We start from the raw sequence: 19,537 nt of genomic DNA, 5'->3' as shown, positions 1-19,537 counted from the left end.
CTCGGCGTCCTCCGTCACCTGCCCTGATTCTACCAGCCTGGAGAGCCTCCCATGTCTACCTGTGTTCTACCCTGATTTAGGATGACCACAGTTCTGCAAAGCCCAAACAACACATCAAATATGTAGGCAAGATGTGTTTTTTTTTTTAAAATATTAATGCTAAGTCTGTCTTATATAACAAAGAATTTCAAGTATCACTTCATCAGGGACACAGAAGCCGTGTTGCCTCTGTCAATGCAAAGTAGCGGCAGGCAAAGCAGGCAGGAGAAAGCGATCCTGGGGTTCACACGGAGAAGACTCTTACTATTTCAGGGAAACCGAGGCACAGAGCATTATGCAAAAGTGTCCTGTTACTGAGTAACTATGAGACAAGTGAAAGTAAATTTGTCTTAATTTTACAGTGGACTTTAACTTTTTGTTAGGGAACGGGGCTTGGCTTGTTTAGAATCTAATCAGAGGTGACAGAATTACTGAAGTGCTAAGAATAACCTCTCACCTCTGAGGCTGGCCCACAGCAAGCATCCTGAGCTTGGTGATAAAAGTAGACCCTCTGATATAAGAGAGAGGGAGAGGGGGGAGAAGCAGGAGGAGGTAGAAGAAAGAGAAAGGGAGGGAGAGACCTCTACTTTTAAGACCATATACCACAGAACGCCAAGGGTGAGGGAAGAGAAACGGGAAAGCAATCAAGTTCAAAAAACCAGACCCACTTTCCACTTCTTTAAAGAGCACCTCCCACAGTCAGACTCCTTAACCTATGTAACACACACACACACACACGCACGCACACACACACACACACGTATGCGTATGTGTGTGCACGTGTGTCTTACATATATACTTATTTATTTTAATGCGGCCGTGGCCTGTCCCAGCTGCCTGGTTGCTATTGGAGTAAGCGAATTCTCATAGAAGGTTAAGGAATGAGGTTAAGGAATTCGGTGTCAGCATAAGCGTAAGAGCAGAAGAGGATACAGACTAAATACTAAAGACTAAGAACCAGTTGTTATCTAATTCTTTTAAATTTTTGGCTATCGTTCTTAAAAATGTTTCTATAGTTTTGCTCTACTTTCCAAGGGAAAGCTAGGTTCAGTTCTCTGCTAAAACAGAGAAGTTGAGAAGGTAAAGTCATTTTATTTATGACACATTTTGTCATCTCTCTCCTGGACTCCTGTCCCAGGCTCTAAGCTGGTCTCCCTGCTTGTGCTTGGGCCCCCCCATTCTCAGCACAAGAGACAGAGAAATCTTACTAAAATGCAACCCAGATTACATGCAGCCTTGTTCAAAATCTTCCAGTACTTTCTGTCTGATTCAGAGTAAAGGGTGAAGGACTCCTGCTGGCACTGTGCCTGTTGCCTCTGACCTGATTTTATACCCTCTTCTTCCCACTGTAGGGCCTTTGTATTTGCGGTTCTCTCTGTCTGGAAATTCTGCAAATATCTCCATGGCGCTCTCTCTCTCTCTCTCTCTATCTCATGTCCTTGAATCAAATGTCATCTTTTCAGTGAGGTCTTCCTTGATTCATTTACAATTTAAAACTGTGAGGTGCCCCTTTCCCTGGCACTTCCTGATCCCATTTCTTGCTCTATTTTCCTCCGGAGTACTCATAGCCACTTAATCTACAATGCATTTTATGTATTATAGGTCTCTCCTATCAGGATCTCGTGTGTTTTTTTCACTGCAATATCCCCACTGCCCAGCGACATAAATGGTGCTCAATAAATATTGTTGAATTAATAAATTGGACTTATTCTACAGAAATTCACCATAAGGATAAGTTAATTAAAAAAACACTGAAAAAGACCTTGTAGATAATTAGATTAGAATATGTTAAAACCAAGAGACTCAGATTTTAACTTTATTCATGATCTAGATCACAGCTATAAAATAATCCATTTGGAAACAGTTTTCCCTTTATATATATATATATCTATATATATCTATATATATCTATATATATATATATACATACACACACACACACACACATAGATCTCTAATAACAACTGATCTTTTAAAATATAATGACTGTATTGTTCTCAACTATCATAGCTTTTTTTCTCAGGGCAAATTTATTCTGTTAAGCAAGAAAAGTAAGATATGAAAGTGAGGATTATTTTCAAAATTGCTTTCTTCAATGTATAAAGAAGCCATAGAAATTGATAAGAAAATGACACATAACTCAACTGTAAATTGGGCAAAAGATATTAACTGTTCCCAGAAAAGGAAATGAAAGTGATCTTGAAACACGAAAAGATGCTCAACCTCGTCATAAAAAGGAGCATGAGATTAAAAATTGTTTTGAGATTCCTTTTGTCACCTAACAGATTGGTAAAATCTGAAAGTGTGGCTGTAGCCTGTGGAGTGGAGAAGCAGCATTCTCATGTTTGCTGGTTACAGAGCCAACGGGCACCATCCCTTTGGACAATCTGACAGTGTTCAAAATTATAATTGTATGTATTTATTGATTCTTTAACCCTATTTCTGGTAATTTATCCATCACATGTACCTCATACATGTGACACGTATATATAGGTGTGTAAATATGTACAGGGTTATGATATTTATAATAGCAAAAGTCTGGAAACAACCCAAAGGCCCATAAATAGGGAATAGGTTAAAATTCATACAATGGAAAACAATGCAGCTATAAGCCCCACTGGCCTCCTCTATACAGTGATATGAGAAGACCCATAGGATGCATTGAGACAAGCAAGATCCAGAATTGTGTTTAATACTGGAAATAGAAAATATATATATATATACATAATTTCCTACAATTACATAAAGGAAAGAAACATTAGAAACTAATAAAATGGGGATGGTGTGAGGGCAGTGGTTCTGAGGAAGTGGGAAGATGGCAGACAGGGTTGGGGAGGCTTTATACCATGCTTCTTTTTCATATTGTTTGATATCCTGAATTGCTTAAATTTATTAGCTATTAAAAATTAAGCAAAGTATGTATAACCTAGCAATCATACTCCTTGGTATTTTCCCCAAGGAACTGGAAGCTGATGTCCACACAAAAACCTGCCCACAAGTGTTTATAGCATCTTTATTCATAATTGCCAAAACTTAAAACAATCAAGATGTCCCTCAGGAGGTGAATGGATACATAAACCGTAATATACCACGGTAATGAAATATTTAGCACTAAGAGGAAAGCAGCTATCAAGCCATGAGGAAACATGAAGGCAACTTGAGTCAACTTTACTAAGTGAAAGAAGCCAATCTGAAAAGGCAACACCCTATATGAGTCCAACTTTATGACATTCTGGAAAAGGCAAAACTATGGAGACAATAAAAAAAAAAAAAGTGGTTGCCAGGGGTGGGGAGGAATGATAGGCAGAGCACAGAGGATCTTTTAGGGCAGTGAAACTACTCTGTAGGACACTATAATGGTGCGTAGATGTCATTAGACATTTGTCCAAACCCACAGAAATTAATCACACAACACCAAGAGTGAACCCTAACGTGTACTGTGAACTGTGGATGATAATGCTGCATCAATTTAGGTTCAACAAACTGGAACAGATGTGCCACTGTCGTGGGAGCTGTTGGTAATGGGGAGGCTGTGCATGTGCTGGGGCAGGGGTATGGAGAAATCTCTGTACCTTCTGCTCAATTCTGCTGTGAGGCTAAAACTGCTCTAAAAAAATGAAATCTATTAAACAAAACAAAACAAAGTACGTCCTTAAGGTTCAGATTCTCTTGCTTTCCCTCAGACTTTCTAAGGCACTCCCTGGGGGGCCGAATAAGGCGGTACAGAGTGAAGGTCCGGGAGGCCAGAGACGAGGGACCCCTGATGATCTGATTAAGTGCTGCATGAAAGGACTCACAGGTTTGCTTCCTTTGCCACAGTCTAGTACCTTGTCTTCCCTTGGCACCTTCTCAAGCTAACTCAGGAAACATTTATCATGTCTACTGTGCCCCACAAACTCCAAGCTTTGCCTGGAATATCTTTCTTGTTTGTCAGCACCCATGCCGTTCACCATCTAAACACATCATTCTTCTGGTCCCCCATTACCTTCTATGTATTAAGTGTCTGTAACGGTACTTGTACATAATATTAAATAACTTAAACATATATAGCCTAATTTATATGTGTCTACCCCGGAAAAGTCATGTAAATAGTATCTGTTTTAAACATTCAGTATAATTCAGAGCAACAAATATTTACTGAACACCAAAATATGAACTATGCACAGTCCCTGATCTCATGAGGTTCCCAATCTGTTAGCTTGACTTGCACTACATCACAGGACTTCCCAGAACACATTTAATAAATGTTTTTGTATGTTGTTGATGGAGATTAATTCTGTTCACACCAAAATAAACAGTGCAGAATCTTGGCAGGCCAAACAACTGTCCTAATTATTCCTCTCTGCATCTAACTTTATTCATTCAAAATCTTTTCGTAGTGTCCTCTGATTTCTATTTTCCCAGGACTTAAGATTTTAGATGCCAACATGGGGAAGCTAACCTTCTTTCACAGCCCACATCTGGAACATCTACAAAGAGCTGTGTTCCCAGACTCCATTAGGGACAGCTGGAGCAGTTACAGGGTGCTTCTCGCTTGGTTAAAAAAGGAAGGAAAAATCCATCTTAAATTGTTAAGTTTCTACAGTCTTTCAGAACATAGAAGTCACTTAAAATTTTCAGTTAAAGTACAAAGAGTCCTTGGGGCAGCCCAAGAAGATAGAAGAATTCTCAGCACACTATACACTTTCAGAAGAAAAATACTGAGAATAAAAATAGTTTCCCAACTCAGTCATTCTTTGGGATTGATAATTTATTCCTGATGGTGCCCCAAAATACGGGAAGAGAAGCAAGAGAATAAACTTGGCTCCCATAACAGAAATTATTCATAGCTCTTTTCCTTCATAAAATAATGGACTATTAGATCTTCCATAAAATCCCTTTCAGTAATTTTATAGTAGGTCTGTACTTTATAAGCCATATTTTGTAACAGAGAAAAAGAAAAAAAAAAGAGAAATATTTTACAATAATTCATTCCATTGATTTTTACTAAATTTCCAATTCCAAACCTTTCATCTCTCCTATAAAAATTAAATTACCACATTTCAGATCCTTTTCCTAGTATAATTATTAAAAATGAAAGTTTCTTGACTGCCATCTATTGGTGAAGGAAAAAGTGACAACTTATTTAAAAAGTGCATTTTCTCTCAGATTTTCCAGTTTAGAGGTTTAAATATTTTACATTAAAAAAGATTGCATGCTGTACAACAGACATGCAGAACATTTTATGTGTTTAAACTCAAACTAATGGACTATATATCACTAGTTTAAAAAAATAAATCAAAATGTAAAGTTTTCATTTTTACAATGTAATACTTTTCCTGGTATTGTTTCAAGAAGTCACACAGAAAGATGATAGGACCCTGATTTAAATTTTGTTTTATAGACAGAGATGCTAGTATAACCAATGATGATATGGTTACATTATTAGCCAGTCAACTCAAATGAGGTACATACAGTGAAAACCTCTTAAAAGGAATGTCATTAATTCTATCTTTACAAACAAATAAATTGTAAAAACAAAGGACAACTCCACTAGTAGGTAGAATATACAATAGCAAGGAACCAGAATTTTTTCAAGGTAGAATATATAAATCTGAGGGGAAAATGTATATCTTCACTCAGCATACAGGAAGCAGTTAGTTATTTGAAATTAATGAAACATACCTGGCTTAAAATGTGGTAAAGAATGAACTCCAGGCCACGTGTCCTCATTTGGCGTTCCAAGAACCTAGGGGAGAGCAGGAAATTGTGGAAACAGACTTATTATTTCCAAAGCACTCAAAATTCTCCAGTGTAGAAAACAGTACACTGCTTATGATGAAACTCTGGATTTTTTTTTTTTTCCATGATCGTGTGCCAGGGATTTTATTTCAGTAAAAACAAACCACAAACTAAAAGCTAAAGAGCCACCCAAGATGAATGTCTGCGTTTTAACAAATGCAGCTGAACGCAGGCAGTGAAATCTGCTGCATTTTATCAACTCCAAACTTAGTAAGTAGGCTTAGGACTCCAGCGGTAAGCTGTCATCTCCATGGAACTGAATCAAGTATGCGTGTGTCCCTCATGATTCTTGCATGAGCTTTTATCCTTTCCTCCAGCATCAGATGTCTCATCATTTAGCAGTTCTACAAATTCTGTCATTCCTTCCCCCGCATCCTCTGAGCATCACGATGTTTCAAAGAAGCAGGACAGGCAGCCTGGGATGCTCATTCTCGATGAGCTACACTGCTCATTTCAGGTAACATCTTTATGTGGCTTCGAATTTCCTCATCCCCTCCCCCCAATACTGTCCTCCCTCTACACTCTTTCCTTTCTTCATCCACATTTTCACCTTCTTTCCCCATTTCTTTTTCTACCACCATGATGTCTGATCTGGTTGAAGGAATTACAGGGCAACTGCAGCTCACACAGAACTGGGTTTGCCCCATGCGAACATCCAGGTCCTCCGAAGGCTGCTGCTACACTCCGTGGTCACGGTCAATCACCACTCGAGAACAGTGGAGTTGGAGGGTTTAAGAGCCCAGACCCTGGAAACAGATTCCTTGGGTTCAAATCCTTGCTCCCCTCCTTACTAGTCATGTGACCACAGGCAAGAAATAATCTCACTGAGGTTCCTCACTGAATTGAGCTCTCACTTCCCTCCTTTATAACCTGGGGGTGACAATAGCACCCACCTCACTTGTGGTGAAAGACTACGTGGCAGGAGTAAGCACTATGTAAGTATTAGATATTATTCCAAGTGACCCTAGAAAACAGGGGCATGTTGGGGCGGCACTAGCCACGTGGGAGAATCTGGGGCCCAACACCAAATGTAACTCAAGCCGTGACGGACCAACATGCATAGTCCAACAGGTGAGAAAGGGCAGGAGGTGAAACCAGACACTGGCAAAAGAGGAGGAATGGCGGATATCACGGGAGGGAATTAAGCACATTCACTTTCTCGGAGCGTTAGCAGATACTGCTGTGCAGTAAGGAAATGCAGAGCTTTGAGTATTTGTGGGTTTGTTTACTAGGGGGACGGGGCTGTCCTATCAGAGTGGCAAACACGCAGCGAGTGCTTCCCTCACTCCCTCCTTCTCTGGTGAGTCGGGATTAAATACACGTATTATGTTCCCCAATGGGCTCTGGGATGAGATAATACAATTCTTTTCAATTGTAACCGATGCATTTTGCAAGCACAATCAGCAGGAATGTTAACAGGCACATCTCCACAAGGGAGGCCACACTAGGGCAGTCAGTGAAGGCAGGCAGGCGAGAGGGCTGGGGCAGGGGGCTGCGGGACAGGAAAGGAGACGGACACCCTGTCTGACACGAACCACTGCGGTAACGGTGTCTGCAAAAGGCACTTCCCCCTTCTTTTCACTAACTCCGACGAGTACTTCAAGACAGGGAGACAGCCAGCCGTGCGGGCGGCGCACGGCTCATCTGAGGAATGCTCCCCTTTGCGCTTCCACGGAAGTCTGCACGAAGGACGTGAAGGACTTGAGCAACTAAAGGGAGGAATTTTCGGCTCAAAATCACGACTTGATCACAATCAATCCATCACCTAGGACGCAGACCCTCTGAAGGTTTTATAAACCACGGAAAGTCCAGCCAGAACGTGAACCTTGTTCTCTCGCTTGGGGTGAAGGTACGGTTGTTACCCTGACTGTACACAATGTCTCTACAATGTTTGTGTTACCAAAACTCTTTCACAGGCACTAGCCCCAGCCATACTCAGTGTTCTGCTTCAAAGTGATTATCAAATATTGTGGCCGTTTCATAAAAGTCACCTGCAAAGAGAAAATACTTCAGTGCTTTTTTGAGTTCTTGTAGCGCGGACTGACGAAGACTCCACACCTCAGATTCTCCCGCCTACAACCCGTGGGCCATTTGTGCAAGAAATACAAGGTGGCTAGAAAGTGGGCAAAGGAAAAGAAGTATTAAAAATCAGTCTTTCTCCCCGCGAAAGCCTTTTCGGGAAGGCAATCTGGCTCAACTGCACGGTTACAGAGGACTGGTGATTTGTGCCCGGCAGAAAATGGGGGCACGTTGTCTCTGGCGGCAGATTTTCGTTTCTATTAACTAAGACATTCCACAACCAGGACACGTTTAGCTTAGAAAAAGAGGTATTCTCTAAAAGTAAATAAATAAAACGGGGCAGAAGAAAATAGCACCACCGACCTTTCACACATTCGTCCCACACGTGCAAATAGGCAGGCTGGTAACATCTGAAGCGGCTTTCAGTCTTAAAGTGACAGACACGCTAAAACGTCTTCTACAAGGTCATTCAAGAAGCTTCACCTGACACCTGTGCCCATGGTTGGTACGTCTCCCTGCTCCTTTATTGGTCCACGTCTGCACTGGGCTAACATTTACTGTGCTCCTCACAGAAGACAGAAGGATAAGACGGGGCCTCTGCCTGGAGGTGCTCCCGCTCTGTGAGCCAGATGAGCGGGGGCAGCGGTGGGCTGCCTTCAACACAAGTGCTTTCTCAGAAGTGTGGGCACAGGGAGCTGAGAGCCTGAAGTGGGGGTGTGCCTGAGGCTCCCTGGGGCCGGGGAGAACAGCTGCATGGCAGAGGGAACACTGAGTAATAGTTGGCCACGTGCACAAAAGGGGTGGGGGGGAGGGGGTGGGTAGTGCCAGCAGAGAACTCTGGTTATAAGGAAGGACTATGTCAAAATACTTTCAGTTCTCCAAATTCCCCTGCTGCTCATGCCCGTGCTTTCTCACAGTGCTTTCCTCGTCGGGAATGCCCTGCCCACGACTGGCCAGGTTAACTCCTACCTTTTTCTCTGGCTTTAGCTCACAAGCCACCGTTTCCTGAAAGACTTTCTGGTCCAAGATCCTCATAACCTCTGAGGGCTTTGTACAGGATTCTTACAGGACCTACCCACTGCCTTACAGTTGTTACATTACTGGCCTGTCTCCGCACTGCACCGTAGACCTCCGAGTGGAGACTGCAGTGTTCCTATCTTTAGATCCCTAGGGTCTACTCTGTGCCTGACACCAAATATGCACTCAGTACATGTTGACTGAATGAGCGAATGGCGTGTCTGGATTATAGCGTGAAGTTCGGTGTTACTGGATTGTTGGCTGGGTTATGGAAGGGGAGGCTAGGGCCAGGGAACGCATAAGTGGAGACTGCATTTTATCTCTGCCTCAGGTTTTCTCAGACTACAGGTCACATGACCCCCTGGGAGATTGTAAATTTTACAGAGTGTTGACATCAGCATTTTTCTGAAGATGAATGTAACAAGTAATATCAGAAGGTAACATACATGTTAAAGACAATGTTTTATGAAAATTTATTGACATTATATCTCTGTCTGTATATGTGTACTTTATGAGTCATGACATAGTATGTATTCCCTGGGGCGCCTGGGTGCTCAGTCAGTTAAGCGTCTGCCTTCAGCTCAGGTCATGATCTCAGGGTCCTGGGATCGAGCCCCACGTCGGGATCCCTGCTCAGTGGGGAGTCTGCTTCTCCCTCTCCCTCTGTCCCTCCCCCCTCAACTCTTGCACATGCATGCTCTCTCTCTCTCTCTCAAATAAATAAAATCTTTAAAAAATGATTTCTTACCATTTAAGAGCCATTTTATAGGGAATAAAAGTTATTAGCTAAAAATCAAGAATGTAGGCGATAAAACAAATTTGGGGGCTGGGGGCAATGAGTTTAATTTTAGATCTATTGAATGGTAGAAAGGCCTGCAGATCAAGATAGGGGGTGTGTAAAGAGCAGCTGGAAATACAGATACAGATCTCAGGAGAGGGATTAAAGTTGAGAAAAACATTTCGAACTCTTTAGCATATTTATGGTAATAGAAAGCAAAAGCCAAAACACAAGCTACAAAATCGTCTTACTTCCCTACACTCATGCACACACAGTTCCCAGAAGGGTGTCTCTGTGATTTCCTGGACTTTTATCATCTGTTAAGAAAAACAAGAGATGATCTCACCTTCTCAGTAGAGGTTTACACTGCCTGCCCCTGATGAACTAGGATTTAACGACCCCAAACTTACTCTTCTGGGCTTACCTCCGCACTGATGGCTATGACATGGATCCCACCCACCGTGTCAGCCTCTCTGATGAGCAGAGGAAGACACTGAGAAAAAGAGAGTCTCTCTGCTGAAACATCTACTTTACCAGAAACAGAAGAGCGGATTCTAAACTTCTAAAGCTCAGAGCTCAAGAACTAGGGCTTGTCAGAAATATTTACTTACCCTTCCAAATTACTAACAGTTCCACGAATTCTCACATTTCCCCGTCAGGTCCCGGGGCTGCTATAAATGAGTCCGTAGGCTTTTCCTGAAGAATGCCCATGGTTTAAACAGAACAAGGGCTGCTAATAGTTTCCCTGGGTCGAAGGGTCAGAGGAGTCTCTCACAGAGACTCCGGCACAGAGGAACTCTGGCCTATCAAATGCGGATAAAACTGGCTCACATGGGTCTGTACTAAAGCAGTGATGTGGAACGTGCTGGGTTTCCACTTTAGGTTTTTCGGTTTTATGAGACAGGCATTCTGGGCCAGGGCAGGTGATTTCAAGCTGACTTAGCAACGAATTCAAGGAAATGGAGAACCACCAAATAACTCTAATGGTTTTTAAGCCAAACTCTGAAAGTCCACACATACAAGATACATCTCTAAAATAGTTTCAGAGCTGTACTACTTTGGGTTCTGGAAGATTCTTTATGATTCCTCAGTGAGAAGTTCCTAAATGCACCTTGTGAAGAAGCTCGGCAGAACTGGGCTTGGCTGCCACACCAAACAGGTGTTTTGGAGTTCAAAGATGAGCCACAGAAAAGCAGAACTTCCTAAGTCTCGTCCTGCCTGTGTGCTCTCTATCTCGAAAAACAGTTCTCAAGCAAGTGGAGCTGGAGTGCAAAACCAGGGTGCTTCGACTAGAAAGACTGTGCTCTTAAGAGCTGCACTCTCTTGCTCCCAGGAGGATCAGAGAGCAGCAGTGGGGCTCGGACGGTGACTAATGATTCACAGCCCACTGACCAGACTCCAGAAGGAAGTTTTGGGTATGAGGAGCAAGGACTTTTTTCATTCTCTTCCCTCTTCCAGTCCAACATGCACACACACACTACACACACTAGGTACTACATACCAACTTCTTCACCATTTTCATCAGTGACTTAAAGAACATCACAGAAAAATGACTTACATTCTCAGGTGACACAACAGAAAAGATGTGTAATATTCTGATGGTTGAGCCAGACTTAAAGAATATTTAATCAGGTAGGAACAACTGGCTGAACCTAACACAGAGAAACCTAATAGCAATAAACATGAGTCTAGACTTGGGTTCTATTAATTGTTTGAGATGCAAAGACCTGGCAGGCAACAATTTGTGGAACCAAGGACCCGTGGTTTTCAGCTAAGTACAAATTCTATGAGACCCAGTGGAAATGAAAGGAGACTGGGGTAGGCTGACTTTAAGATAGCTCCATAATCCCTGCCTGCTGGTGCTGACACTCCTCCCCTTGACTGTGCATGGAACCAATGACTTGCTTTTAACCAACAGAATATGGCAAAAGTGACGAGATGTCACTTCTGTGATTATGTTGTAGAGGATGCCAGCTCTCATCTTGCTGGGAGACTCGCTCCTTTGCAGGCTTTGAGGAAGCAAGCATTCAAACTGGGAAGCCTATAAGACAAGAAACTGGGGGTGGCTTCAGCCAACAGCCAGCAAAACTTAAGTCCCTCAGTCTAATGGCTTGCAAGGAGCTGAATGTTGTCAACAATCGCATGATTCTGAAAGCGGATCCCTCCCCAGCCCAAACTCATGTAAGACTGAAGGCCTGCTGAACACCTTGATTGCAACCGTGAAGCAGAGTGCCAGCTAAGCCACGCTTGGATACCTGACCCACCGGCACTGTGAGGTGATAAATGTGTGCTAAGTTGCTAAGTCTGTGGGGCGCCCGGGTGGCTCAGTGGGTTAAACGTCTGCCTTGGCCCAGGTCATGATCCCAGAGTCCTGGGATAGAGCCCCACATCGGGCTCCCTGCTCAGCGGGGAGTCTGCTTCTCCCTCTGCCCTTCCTCGTGCTCTCTCAAATAAGCGGATAAATCTTTAAAAAAAAAAAGTTGCTAGGTTTGTGGTAATATTGTTACCCAGCAATAAGCAATGAATGCAGATTAAATCACTGAATCATACTAGTCAGCACACCTGGATTGCTGTGCCAGTACCAGGTGCTGCATGTGAAGAGGGACAAAAATAAATAACACAGTCTTCAACGGGATGTACCCAGAAAGGGGGTGGTGGACCCATGTCCCAGGAGGTGGACTGGAAATGTCACCCTCGATGAGAAAGAAATGGTCTGGGATATCACCTCAAATACGTGAAGTACTGCAATGTCAGTGGGGGGACTGACTGATGCTGTGCTGAGTCAGATGGGAAACAAGGGCCAATGGGTTAAGATATTAATATACAAGAGAGAAGGGCATTCTAATGACAAGAGCTGCATAAACTGGAATGGCAGCCTTATGAGGTTTAATCACAGCTAAGAGTTGGACTGCACCATATTTTGCATTCAGATATTATAAGGATCGAATTCCGCCTCCATTGACACAAGGGCATCTGTGGTAAAATTCTGATGTAATACTACAACAGACAGTTTGCATGACAGGATGAGGTCCTGCATTTGCATCTATCTTTGTTTTTATTTGGCCATAATTATAACTAACTGGATTGATAAGGAGACGTGAGCTGATAAGGAAAAGGGTTATGATGAGATGAAGGATGGTAGAGAAGATATGGATGAAAGCTTTCTTTCCCTACTTTCTATCCAAAGTATGTATCGATATTAATTATTTTGCAGGGAACCAGCACAATCAATGGCTGATATCAGAATCTTTTGTGGGAGCATGATAAGCAAATATATGCATGTATATATATGTATATGCATGTATATTATATGTGTGTGCGTCTGTGCATATGCATACACACACACACACACATATAGTTCCTCTCTTCCATCATTACTTAGGCTTTACCTACAGTGCCACTAGATAAGGGTTAGAGTGTTTGGACTGTTTGTTTTTGGCAATGGCCAATGGTATACAGATTGCATATAGGGTTAGAAAAGTAGCTTTAAGATGCTGTGATTCCGGGTTGGTTGTTCCAGAGCCCAGAAACAGCAGTTTCTGCACAACAGCGGCCTTTACTGAGAAGGGCCAGCAGGGGGAGCCACTACACTGAGAAAACGAAAAGCTGCCTGGGGCTTCAGAAAGCTGCTTGAATATTTAATCAGTGGCTCAACTGCTGGATTAAGAGATGGTGTTTCCAAAACACTGTGCAGAGTTTTCAACATGGCAAGGGTTCAGATGGGAAGTAATCAAAATAAATAAAGGACAGCCCTTCAAGTTCTACTTAAAGTGAATTCAATTCACCCGCTAGAAGGTAAAGGTCTGGGTTAGTGGCGCTTAGCTGCACATGGGAATGAACTGGGAGGCATTAAAAAAAAAAAAAAAACAGGTTAAAAAACACACTAAGGACTGGGACCCACCCCAGTGATTCTGATTTAACTGGTCCGCGCTGCAGCTTAGGTATGTGTAATTTTCTAAAGCTCTCGGGTGATTCTAACGTCAGCAAGTTCTGGGGCTGACTGGCCCAATCTAACCAGGGGATCTCTCAGAGGCGCTCATTTTAGTGAGATGGTTCATAGATTTTTTTTTTTTTTAAGTCTGGATCCAAAGGGCCACAAACAGCAGATAAGTGAACAAAACAAGCAGTTGGCTGTTAGAGAAATTAGAGGGTAACTAAAGAATAAATCTGAAAACTACTCCAGAAAATGCTCTTCAGCGGAAAATTCTGCACCGCGAGCAGCTCATTTAAAATATGTTTTCCTCCAAGGTTATAGTCATCCTTTCCCCTCCCCCTTTTCTCCTACTGTTTTTCTCCTGTCTCCCCAAACCCTGACTCCCTCATCGATCTCACTCTCCTCTCAATGGCTTTTCTCTTCTTTTCACTGAGCCATGTTACTGTGACACAGCCTCAGACTGTCAGTCCCCGCTGCACGCTGTGGGAGCCGAGGTCAAGGAAGTGTACATGCACACTGTTCAGCAGCCCGAAGCTGGAGGCTGCAGGCTGTGGAGACTGGAGGGGGGCGATGTTGCCAAGCAGATGCCACACCGAGAGGCTGACTAAAGCAGCGGCACGAAATGTGGAAAAATGAACCCAGGGCGAGGGACCTGGAGGCAGGAGCACCAGATGCTGGAGCCTCGCTACTCAAAACGTGGTCCAGGAACTAGCAGCCTCAGCATCACCTGCAGAAAGCAGCTCGGGCTCCACTCCCGAGCTGATGCATTGGAATCTATCATTCAACAGGAACCCCAGGTGATGCATATGGACACTGAAGTGTGAGAAACGCTGCTTTAAAGAATACATTCTAACTGGATATTTCAACCTAAAAAGCACAAACAATAGAGAGGAAATTCTTGTCGCAGGTACCTTCATCCAGAGCACCTAGGTAAGATTATTTGTTCAAGCAGCATTTGGAAAGGGTGCAGGGCGGAGGGGGGGTTGTGGGCAATTTCCAGTTCACTGGTGTGGGCACCTCCTATCAGGAGATGACAATGATTGCATGAGACTGGCTCGGCGTTCTATGCCTTCAAGCTCATCCCCCACATGGCTCTCCTGTCCTCCCTTTAGCAGTCTCAAAGCCTAGGTGTTTCTTATGGCAAGAGGCTTTGAATCATTTCTGGAAACAGGCAAAACACAATAATCCACTGATGCTCTTAAGTTCAGCTGCAAACTTAAGGCCAATGAAAATTCTAGGATACATACAAATACACATGTATGTGTCATATATGACACCACAGATCCAAATTGATCACCATTTTCTTCTTCTCAAATGAAAATAGTTTTCCTATTTACTGAGCATCACCTGTGTGCAAAGCAATGTGCTAATTATCGTGAGGCACAAAGATGCAAAACTTTTGCCTTCAAAAATGTAGTATTTCAAGTATTCATTTTTATTGCATTAAAATTAAAAATGACAAAGCTACTGAACTGATTTGTAACACTATGAAACTTTGTATCCTCAAGTGTGTTTTAGAAAATTACATTTCCTTCAAGAACATGTGAATGCGAACGTATTCATCTCCTGTCAGTGCTGTAACAATCACAAGCTTGCTGACTTAAACCATCAGAACTTTAATTCTGTTTAAGTTCTGGAGTCAGCAATTGGAAATCATTTTCACTGGGCTGAAATCAAGGTGTCTACCAGGTTACCCTCCCCTCCAGGCTTTAGGGTAGAGTCCATTCCTTGCCTCTCCCAGCTTCTGGTGGCTAAAGGGGTTCCCTTGGTTTGTGGCTGAATCACTCCAATTTCTGCCTCCACCCGTACACTGACTTCTCTTCTGTATCAAACCTCCTCTGTTACCAAGACGCTGATGACTGCATTTAAGGCCCATCTGGATAATCCAGGATAATCTCCGTATTTCAAGATCCTTAACTTAATCCCATAAAAACCTATTTTCCAAATAAGGTAAAATTATAGGTCCAGAGATTCAGGGTCTAATGTTTTTAGGTGTTCCTTATTCAGCTTACTACAGAGTAAAATTACCATTTACAAAATATTATTTCATCAAAATGGACACTTTATGCATTTAGAACATGAAGTAAACAGAAAGAGCTATGGGAACATATCCACTTGCAGCAGTAACTTCACTGAAGCTGCTTTACTGTTTGCAATTCACACCTATTATTTCATGAATTGCGATCAACCCAATAAAATAGGATAATATAGCGACTTTGCAGATGAGAAAACTATACTGCAAAGAAGGGCGACCTGACCAAGAAAACCAGGACAAACCTGGACTGATGTCTGGTGCCCTTCCCACCTCATCACTCAGATGCCAGCACTTTATTAACAGGACTGTTAATTCATCTCAGTTGACTCATAAAGCAATTTATGTCTGCAAGACCAGCAAAGACTGACAGACCGAAGCTGAGTGGTCAGCCGCGCAACCTCACTAGCTAAGGGCTGCCATGCCTCTGCGGACCCACTGGGCATACTCAGATTGGTTTCAAAGTCAAAGATACTCCCATTATAGTTACTTACTAAGAAAGCTGATTTTGTCATTCATTTTTATTCCAATCTGACAAATGTAATAAAAAAGGATGTATTTAATATTTTTTTTCTTTCTTTAAACCTAGTGCACAGAATTTTGTTTCAATTAACAGAATAAGCACCTATGCGCTCATCACCCCGGACAAGAACTGGGTTATTTAACAACAGCCACATCTAATCCAGGAGCTCAGGCCCCATGCAGTTACCCAGCCGTGCCCACCTGAAGCAAGCTCCATCCTGATTCAGGTTCATTATTCTCTATCTTTTGTTTTTATATAATTTTATTGTCCTTATAAAGATTATAAAGTATTTTTATTTTAATTATTTAATACTTTATATCAGGATATAATGCTATAGCCAATCTTCTGGAATTTATTTTTTCACTTAACATTATATTGCTAAGATCCATCCAAACTCTCATGTGACTATAATGTTAACAGAATGTTATTCATCCGCTCTCACTGATGAGCATTTGTGTTGTTTACCAGTTTCCGCCCAAGACTCAGAAAACCCCATTGTGTAAAAATGGCAAGTGAAAGCTTAGCAGTGATTTTTTTCCCTTTATGGCTGTAAAATTCCATAAAGCAAAAATTAAATATTGGCACCTAAAATGGAGTTGTGTTCTAATAGTTTGAGAGCTCCTTGGGACTCACAAAATATTTTCCCAAAGAAATGATTCTCTACATGGTGGTTGATGCATGAAAGGCTGTTATATCCGTAACAACCTAAAAAACACTACAGAGCCAAACAGGCCCGGACCCCAGCATTTCTGATCCAAATGCAGCCAGGGTGGAAGTCACCACTCTCTTCCCATGGAGGCCGCCAACAAGCAGGATGGGGAACCAGTCCCCAAGACTTGTCAAACTCTAGGGCCGAGGGAGCAATGCTGGTCCAGACAAGAAAAGAAGGGGCCAGCCTGAAGCTTCCAAGGCCAGGGAGATGCTGGGATGGAGATCGAGGCCATGAACGATAAGGGAGCTGTGTGACTTGGGAGCAGTGACAAACACTCCAGTGGAATGGGGAAGGGGTGGTCAAAAAGTGAATCATTTTCTCTGCATTTTTAGTGCTGGTTAATGGGGAGCAACAGTCAAGGGGGTCTGGAGGCATGCCCGCAGGGTGTCTTTGCCAGGTGACAGGCTTGAATGTTCTTTCTCCCCTTTACTATGTGTTTACTTCTGTCATGGAGACACCTACTTGCACTTAAGAGTGGGGCAGTGGAGAGAGCCAGAGAAATGCTGGAGGACTTGGAAATGAGGCACCCCCTCTCCTGTGCTGTTGTGTCTGTGGTGCCAGGGAGGAGAAGGGAGAGCAGGACAAAGCCTCACACGCTGCGCTGGGAGTAAGGGCTGTGCCTGTATTAGAAGTATGTAGGTCAGAGCCAGCCAACCAAAGGCAATCTATACATTTACCTGTTCCAAAAAGAGATGCTGTTATTTTTAGAGCTTTGAATGAGGTACGCAGGAAGGTGTGAGTGACCAACAAAACCTCTGCTAAGTTTACTGGCAGGAAGGCTGTTAAAAAATTTAGGTCAAGGTATTTCTGTAGAATGTGCTACAGCTGCAATATTTTATTGCAACTTTATATATACTAGTTAACTATAATTAACTAGGGTTTAACTATATAACTATACAATGTAATTATTTAACTATAATTTAACCATAATTTCGACATGTGTATATTATTACATATTTATTCGTAAAAAGTTCTTGGGAACCTATTATTGCCAATGATTGTGCCAGAAGCTAGGATACAGCTATGGAAAAGACGGTCCCCAATAAAGGGTGATGTTCATGATAATAAGCTCGAGGTCCACCGGGCCCCTCCCACTCCCACTCTCTTGGAAACTGCCATGCAATACCACAGACTTTCATCTATGAATGGGCTACTTATTCCTGACAGATTCAGTGTGAGTCAAGAACTGGTATTTAGAATACCAATGCCAAAATCTGGGATTTATAATCTAAAGTTAGTAAATTACTTAGAGTTGAAAATGAGGCACCATCTCCAGAAGCATGGCTGTCACTCAAGTTCTGACAAGGTTGGATCTTCCTGACAACCACTGGTACAGCAAGCCAGCTGGGGTTCTGCAGTTCCCTGGACAACACTGAACTATGGGTTCATCTCCAATGTTATAACCCGATGTTTGTAAAGTTCAACTGCTGCTATTCTTAAGTAAATAAAATCCTTAAAAAAAAATATTCAACACTATTTGCATTTGAGGCGAGGATGGACTGTGCCTGGAGTGAGGGGAGGGCAGAAAACTCTTAGCCGGTCAGGTAGAAAGAATGTTCGTGGGTGCAGACTTCAGGGGCCCATATATGGAAGATGAGAACATTAGGTACTCAGGTTGCTACAAAACTAGGAAGAGGTGTTTGGAGAGTCCCAGAAACTGGGAGTGTAATCCTAATATGATGAGTGAACTCATTTCTTCCTTATCTTTGATAACCTCTGTGTGTTATATTTTTTATACCATTTACCTCTAAAGACAGTAAATAATCACATCACATACAAGACAATCCATCATATGGAATTAGCTTAACTAATGAGCTATACTTCTCAGTGATTAGCAGACTGTCCACCAGATCTGAGTTTGGGTTTTGAGCTGCCATTCACATACCAAACCACATGATCCTGGTTGATCAGGTGGTAAGAGTGTGGTCTCTGAAATCCATCTATCTGCACTCAAATCCCAACGGAAATATTTTGAATGCTGTAATTTAACCTCTTTTATTCTAGTTAACTTTCCCATGCCTCAGTTTCTTCTTTGGTAAAACGGGGTCACAAAGAACACCCACCTCTCTGGGTTCTTGATCAGAAGATTAACAAGGTAATACATGTAAGTCCTTAGCATACCATGTGCCCCAGTGACGGTGACTGTCAGCTGCGTGACCATCATACCATCATCCTACTCATTACCCTCTGACGTGTGGCTTAGCTTCATTCAGACACACTTTTCCGCTACAGTTACGAAATGACAATAACCTATTTCATGATGTTGTGAGAGTTAAATGAGGTAATGTGTAAAAAATAATTACCATGGTACTTCGTTAGTTAATATAATAGTAGTGGTAGTAGTAATAATAAAATAATTTAGTTATTTCCCCATTGTTGGACTTTACTATTCAGAAATCTTTGTGTCCTTGTGACTAGTTAGCAACTTTGAGAAATCTAGTTTCTAAGCCAAATGATATGGCTATTTTAAATTTTTTTCTAATGTTTTCTGTAGAATCATCTCATTAGTTCATAATCCCATCAGGAGTGTGAGAGCACTTACTTAGTTTTGCCCAGGGGAGGAATGATCCTTTTCAAAAATCCTCCCTGAATGATGATCAGAGGCTGTGGAAGTCAGGGTGGGGAGATTACCACCATCACCACGAAGACCAACAAAAATCACACTTCCGTTTTATGTTACTACAATACAGGAAGCGGATTCA

The 19,537-nt window shown here is 42.4% G+C and overlaps 1 protein-coding gene across 6 annotated transcripts in view; it reads right to left on the bottom strand.

The window, feature by feature from the left end:
• CDK14 (cyclin dependent kinase 14) overlaps positions 1-19,537 on the bottom strand; it is a 701,485-nt gene that overhangs the window by 172,457 nt on the left and 509,491 nt on the right. For all 6 annotated transcript variants that reach the window (XM_044386363.3, XM_044386367.3, XM_044386366.3 and 3 more), the window contains one exon: positions 5,704-5,767. In XM_044386363.3, coding sequence (XP_044242298.1) covers positions 5,704-5,767 — 64 coding nt within the window. The remainder of the gene's footprint in view (positions 1-5,703; positions 5,768-19,537) is intronic.

This window comes from Ursus arctos, unplaced genomic scaffold, assembly GCF_023065955.2.
Source record: "Ursus arctos isolate Adak ecotype North America unplaced genomic scaffold, UrsArc2.0 scaffold_3, whole genome shotgun sequence".
NCBI lineage: Eukaryota > Metazoa > Chordata > Mammalia > Carnivora > Ursidae > Ursus > Ursus arctos.
The sequence above is the reverse complement of the archived record's forward strand: the minus strand, read 5'-3'. Positions and strand labels throughout refer to the sequence as shown.